The sequence below is a fragment of the Castor canadensis genome, chromosome 2 (assembly GCF_047511655.1).
Source record: "Castor canadensis chromosome 2, mCasCan1.hap1v2, whole genome shotgun sequence".
Lineage (NCBI taxonomy): Eukaryota > Metazoa > Chordata > Mammalia > Rodentia > Castoridae > Castor > Castor canadensis.
In genome coordinates this window covers 118,675,859-118,683,058 of record NC_133387.1, presented here as the reverse complement: position 1 = coordinate 118,683,058, position 7,200 = coordinate 118,675,859, and the positions used below count along the sequence as shown (strand labels likewise).

The 7,200-nt window shown below is 42.7% G+C and overlaps 1 protein-coding gene across 1 annotated transcript; it reads left to right on the top strand.

Annotated features, from left to right (window-relative positions):
- Positions 1-1,544: 1,544 nt before the first annotated feature.
- Positions 1,545-2,285, top strand: Pom121l12 (POM121 transmembrane nucleoporin like 12). The gene has a single exon (XM_020188266.2). It carries the CDS (start codon positions 1,545-1,547, stop codon positions 2,283-2,285), a length of 741 nt encoding a protein of 246 aa, XP_020043855.2.
- Positions 2,286-7,200: the final 4,915 nt, after the last annotated feature.

Sequence of the window (7,200 nt, the reverse complement as noted above, 5' to 3'; positions counted from 1 at the left end):
TCAACATTGTCAGTGCTAAAACCACTATTTCCTTAAGAGATAAATTGCAAAAAGTGACATTAACAACCATTCTAGAACAAAAATGTATCACATTTACTGAAACAAAAACTAGTTATTTTTGCTTAAAAGCATTCAAGTGAATTATGTCCATTTTTACGATAATGAAAGAAAATGCCCTTCTGTCAATAGCTTATATGCAATTTTTATGAACTTTGGAAATCATTATGCTTTCTCTAAATGTCAAGTACAAAAATAGAGTAACACTGCCAGTTGGGATGAAACATAGTTCATGCAGTTTGGTGGTTTCTTTAAAAGAGAGATGTAGAGTTACCATATGACTAAACAGTTGTATTTCTAGCTTTTTATCCAAGAGAAAGGAAAACATTTGTCTACACAAAATCTTAATAGGAATGTCTACAGCAGGTATATTCATAAAAGTCCAAGGGTGAAGACAGCCCATGTGGTATATCCCTGCAATGGGATAACTTTGGACGTAGAAAGAGATGAGGTATATCGCACAAGGCAAACCCATAACCATCATGCTAAATGAAAGAAGGCAGTCACAAAGGACTACATCTTATAGGAATGCTCACAAGACAGAATGGTATAGAGACGCAGTGGATTAGTGGTTGTTTAGGCTTGGAGAGCAGTTAGCTAGGACAGTGATAGCTATTGAGCACAGGGATTTTTTTTTTTTTGATGAGCAAGTCTTCATATTGACTATGAGGATAAATGTATATCTCTGAATACACTAAAACACTTTCTTTAGTGAAATATAGGTATACCACAGTAATGTGAATTTACAGTAAAGATGTTGGGGGGAGAGGGAGATGGAAAGAGAGGTAAAGAGGGAGAGAGGGTGGGAGAGAGAGGGGGAAGAAGGAGAGAGGTGAAAAAAATGACAGAAGAAAGGAGAAAAGAGAGGAAGAGAGAAAAGAGGGAGCAATAAGAGAGAGAAGAGGAACAGGAGGAAGAGAGGGAAGGGAGACGAGAGGGGGAGAATAAATCTTAGGAGTCCTTAAACCAGAAGATGGAGAGGAGAGAGAAAAGAGGGAGAGAGAAGAGAGAGAAAAGAAAAGACAGAGACAGAAGGGAGAGAAGACAGGGAGGGGGAGGGAGAGAAGAGAGGGAGGGGAAGGGAGAGACAGGAGAGAGAGAGAGAGAGAGAGAGAGAGAGAGAGAGAGAGAGAGAGACAGAGACAGAGACAGAGACAGAGACGGGGAGAGAGAGACAGAGAATATTTTAGGCGCCCCTCTCTCGGGCCAAACAGTCGTTAAGCCCGTGGAGCTGATGGCGACGAGCTCAGCTGCAGATGGCGACGAGCTCAGCTGCCCCTGAGCGGGGTCTTGGCGGTCTGTGTCCTTGCGCGTCCCGCCTTGTGGCATGGGGGCTGCAGGATTCCACCACTCGCCTCGCGCACTTCCCCTGAGGCCAACGGTCACCCGATTCGCAGGACACTTGGCCTCTGGCTGCTTCCTCAGACATCGGAAACTTCTGGAAGCCGAATCCTAATTGGAAGGCCCTACCTTGCCTCCCAGCTCCCATGGGCAGCTTCCTGGGCTCGCCACAGCCGCCGCCACAGCCCCCAGCCCGTAGGCACCCGAAGCCCCGACCCGCTTGGGTGCAGGACAGTGTCCAGCACGTCCACAGTGAAAGTCAGGTCTCCAGTGGATCCACTCCCAAGGCGCCGCCCTACTGGAACCTGGACCAGCCCCGCAGGGTGGTCTCCGGGACGTGGCGGCGCTCCCCGGCCCAGTCACCCCCAGGGACCCCCGTGGGGCCTGATATCTCCAGGGCCTGGGAGACTTACAAGAACCGGTGGCTCTGGGGTGCCCGGAATCCTAGGCGGACCTGCAGTGCGGTGACCATCAAGATTGCTCCTCCTGAGAGCAGGGGCAGCCCCCTGGCCTCCTCCAGGCTGGGGACCCTTTCAGCAGGATGCTTGGGTGTGGAATCGCGCCCCGACCCCTGCGCCCAAGAAACCGTGCTCAGGGAGCTCAGCCAGTGCAAGAAGGGCAACAGGAAGTTCAATGGGCCACTGGGGTTTGAGATACCTGAAGTCAAGGGCAGGAGGCAGAACCCAGAGCCCAGGCCATCTGCCTTCAAGCCCCGGGTAAAAAATGGAGTGGTGGCTTCCTTTGTGCCCAGACCCGGGCCTCTGAACCAAAGTCAGCGCTCCTGGAGCCTCGATGTCTGCAAAGAGGTGACTGAGCCCCGGCCTTACCTCCAGCCCGCCATGGGAACAACGCCTGCGCAGGGCCCAGAGTCTTATCTGGAGAGCTGAGAGAAGATGCAGCCCACCTGTGGCCTTGGCGGCCCACCACCTGTGCACAAGAGTAGACCCCTTAGGATGTCTTTCACCCCTGAGGACACTCTGCCCTCTGGTCCATTTGCCTTCTAAGAGTCAGGGCCCTACCACATGCCTCCTGAGACTTTAGGCTATGCATCCACTTTCAACGTCTAACTTCATGCTGTACCCCAGGCATGGGACACTGACTGACACACCAACTTTACCACCTATTTCTCCAGCTGTCCTCCCTGCCACGTCCATGACCAGCTAGTTCTGGCTCTATTAAGCTCACACCTAAGAACTGTTCATAACAAAACCTTTAGCTTCCCCTGCCTGCCCTCTTTTTCCTGCCCCTCCCTCACCAAACAGACATTTCAGGAAGGCATCCTTTCCCCACCTCACCTATTTCCTCAGCCTGTATAGTTAAATATTTATCTTATTAAAACCAATATTATCACAAAGATTTTTGTGCAAAAATAAATAGAAAATATTTGCTAGTAGGGCAAGAACCAAGGCAGACCCCTGCACTGGAATTTTTTTATTGGTTTGAGATACTAAGCTAAGCCCAGTATAACTAAGAGTATCAGAGGAAAATGATATAATGTTAGAAAAAGGGACTGTGATGCAGCTAATGGCCACAGTGTAGGGGGTGAGCTGTGTTCTAAGAACTATGCATTGGTCCTATGATCTGGTTGGTATTTTTATAAAGATGGTCCTGGCTGCTCTGTGTGGAGTGGACTATCCATCAAGTGAAATAGAAATGAGAGGTGATCAAAAAGGTATGTGAAGCAAGGCTTTATCTCAAAGGGAAAATGATGCATATGGAAAGAAGCCAGGCAATAGGAAGGTAGGTATTGTGGAGTTATAGTGCTCTAGATGATAGCATGAGTTAAGTAGAAGAATCTAAGATTCTGAACTTCTTAGTTCAAGATACTGGATGAAGATAGCACTGGTTTTTGAGATGGGAGATACCAACACGAGAAAATACCTGGAGAAATCAAGAGTTTTGTTTTACTGGTTTTCCTAGAATAGGGAAGCTCTCTGTATGCAGGAAGAGTTGTTAACTGTGCAATTGAAGGAAGGAGCCTGAAACTCAGTGGAGTATTTGAAGCTGGAGAAACTAATTTGGGGCCATGATCATATAAGTACACTTGAAATGTAGAAATGGCCTTTGAAGCCATGGGCTACGAGAGATTCCTGATTTAGGGAAAATACAAAGAAGGTCAAGTATGGAACTCCTGTTGCTGTCACGTTTAGAAGAGAAGGAAGAAAAGAAGTAGTCTGAGAACAGCCATGAAGGTGGGAAGACATCCAGGAACAACAGGAACACTGAGAACGTAAGAGAACATATCTCATCCCTGTCTTTGAGATGTGAGATTCAGGGAGTAGGAAGAGTGAACTGATTGAGAAGACAAGGAAGTCTGGATAGAAGGCAGGGACTACAGAAGCCAATGCAGATCCAAAGTCATGATGTGAAGCAGCAAGTAAGAAAGGTGAAAGAACTTCATGTTTCAAACTTTGAGACAGGTTAAGGTAAATGTTTGACAGGTGTCCTCTGGGAAGAAATGGAAGAATGGGATCTCTTGTGCTAGTGGAAAGTGAGTGACACATAGACCTGTGATGCTTTTTAAACACAGGTGTTGAGCAGAGTAGTGATATGGGGACTGCCAGGGTGGTCAACTCAGCGTAAGACCTAAGGAGATCTTTTCTTCCTACTACTCTATGAAGTCCAAAGCAAGAATGTCAGCAGAGGGAGAGTGCATGGGAAGTATTCAAAAGTTGTAGGAAAATGCTGAAGATGTGAAATAAGAATAAATTCAGAGAAAAAAATTTCTGATTTCCCAGAGTGGAAAAAGTAACGAGTGGGAACATGAAGAAATAGCAAATGCTAATTTCAGGTTTGGATTCAAAAACTAAAAGGGAAACCAGTAAATAGGAATAATTAATTTTCTCTAGCTTTTATTTTGCTTGAACTAGAACAAATGAGGATTGAGTACAAAATTGTTTTTAACCATTGTTACATCTTAGTAATATGATATTAACTATTACAAAATACGTAAGGAGGGAAGAAGCAAGGAAGCTAGTGTGTGTATTAGGCAGGGTTCTGCAGAGAAACAGACAGGAGAATAGGATAAGAAGTGGTTCTCTGTGCAAGAGTTGCAGTCAACAAGCTCTAGACCCAAATCCAAGTCTAAAGATAAAAAGAGAGTCAGGCAAAGATAGAGAATTCTTTCATACTCATGTTGGATCAGACGATGTCCACTTACACTGAGGTGGACATTCTACTTAGTCTGTCCATTCAGTGGAAGATCACCTACAGAACCACTCTCCCAGAAACACCCAGAACAAGGCTTCACCAAATATTCTGCATATCCTGTAACCCAAGAAGGCTTAAACATAAAATTAGCCATCACAGGATGCTTTTGAAGGACTATTTTTAACTTTGATCATGGAATCAAAGCTGAGTAAGGAAGAAATTGATGGAGGAGGTAGGGAAACTGATGAGAGAAACAGATCTTGCTGAAGCTGAGAAACTATTTTATACCACAGAACATGTTGAAGTCAGCCAAAAGGGCAGAGTAGAAAGTGAAATATTTGAATTTGAGATTTAAAAAATTTAATGATGAGAGCCAGCCTGTAGGAAAGTCAGGAATGGAGCATGAATCAAATCACTGAGTGTTGTAAAGGAGCTTAAACATGTTTGTGGCAATGATTTTTTGAATATGAGCTTGAAAGCAAGGGCAACAATAGAATTAGATGAATGGGATTATATCAAACTTAAAAAATACTTCTGCACAGCAAATGAAAGAATCAACAGAACAAAGAGACAATCTATGGATTGAGAGAAAATATTTACTCACTGAAAATCTGAAGGGACATATACACACACAATTGTGCGTAACTCAAGCAATAGCAAAAATGAATAATCTGATTTTAAAAATGGGAAAAGGACCTAAATACACATTTCTAAAAATTAGATGTAGAAATGTCAAAACAGGTATATGAAAACTTAACATTGCTACTCATTAGGAAAGTGCAAATTTATACTATATTGGAATATCACAATTCTCCTGTTAGCATGATTATTATAAAAAGAAAAGTGTTGGTGAGAATATGGAGAAAAGAGAACCCCTGCCCACATTGAGGGGAATGTAAATCCATTATGAAAAAACAGCATGGAAATTCCTTGAACATTAAAATTGGAACTGCCACATGGTCCAGAAATCCTATTACTAAGAATTTATCCAAAGGAACTAGAATCAGTATATCAAAGAGATATGTGCACTCCCATGCTCATTGCAGCTTTAATTCACAGAAACCAACATATGCAATCAATATGAGCATCCTTCAATGGACAAATGAAGAAAATGTGGTGTATCTACATAGCTGACTACTATTCAGCTATATCATTGAAAAAATTCCTGTGATTTGTGACAATATGGATAAATCTGCAGGATATTATATAAGGTGAAAAAAAGGCAGACAGAAAACAAATGCCCTCATCTCACTCATATGCAGAAGCTGAAAATGTGGGAATCACAGAAATAGATAGTAGGGGCTGGAGGTGTTAGGGAATTGGTCAAAGAGTAAAAAATTTGACTTAAGTATGAGAAACACTTTTGGCAATCCATCCTACGATATGGCGGTTATGAAAAACTTAGAGTTTTAAGTTTTCTCACCACAAAAACACTGACAAGTATGTGTTCATAATCTTAATTTAACCATTCTACATTGTGTACAAATTTAAAAACATGGTGTTATACAGAGATATATGTTTAAAGTGTAAACAATATGAAGGATTTTGAAAAAACAAAAACTAGTGTTGGGTAGATATTAAGTGATGGTGAGGTGGAATAAATTCAGGTTGTCAGTGAATGAAGAGAATAGCACGAAGAAGAGTCAGCACGTAGTTTCTAACATCATGGTTTTCAAACTAATAGGAATTTTTCAAAGAGCAAAGGTAAGCAATCTTTGGAAGGCACAAACATAAGAATGGCAACCCTGACTTGTGCCAGCTATGAGTGTCATGGAACATCAAGGAAGGGATGTAGCTTTGCTCCCAGACTAGGACAGCGCACTGCCAAAACTAACAAGGAAAAGGAGTGGAAGAGAACATAAGTGGAGGTGAGGCCTCTGCAGATTTTCTAAGGGTCTTAGTGGGTTTCATAAGGTGCTGTGTGAACTCTGGGAAGATGGCGTGGGAGGATGATTAGAATTGAAATAGTCTGGGAGGGCTTAGTAGGCTTGGAATGAGATTCTTGACCCTGCTTTGCATAGCAGTGTCTCATGATCTGTCAGACAAGTTATAGAATCCAGCGTTTATCTAGAATAAGAGGATAGGTTTTATCGAAAGGACAACACTCTTATTCTTCTGAGGCAGAACTGCCCAAGGATGGGTGATTTCACTGTGAGGACACTGAGGCTTCTGTTTTGCTCTGTGGAATATGAATACACAAATCCCCAGGTGGAATTGATTCTGAAGCAGATATGTAAGGTCTTTATATATGATAATGGGGCCACATGAAATCTATGTGAAAACAATAAGCTGCTAAAAAATTAGATTAAAGGAAGTGGATGTCTAATTAGGTGTAAGAATATGGGTACAGAAACCCTTCCAAGTCTGGCTAAGGTTCAGTTGTATACACTGAGCACGTACAGACTTTTCTCTTGTGTTGTCTGCCCTAACAAACACAGTAGAACAACTATTTACATAGACTTTATAAAGAACTCAGTCTTCTAATTAATGTAGACATGATTCAAAATATATGAAAGGAGCTGCATAGATAACATGCACACACTGTGGCACTTTTGCATAAGGGACTCAAGTACCTGCAGATCTTAGTGTTAGAGGGAGACCTGGAACTAATCTCCCATCGATGTTGATCAATGACTGCATATAAACACTCAG

What these genes read in the sequence shown, in the direction of transcription:
- Pom121l12 (XM_020188266.2), top strand. Translation starts at nt 1,545, where the DNA reads ATGGGCAGCTTCCTGGGCTCGCCACAGCCGCCGCCACAGCCCCCAGCC.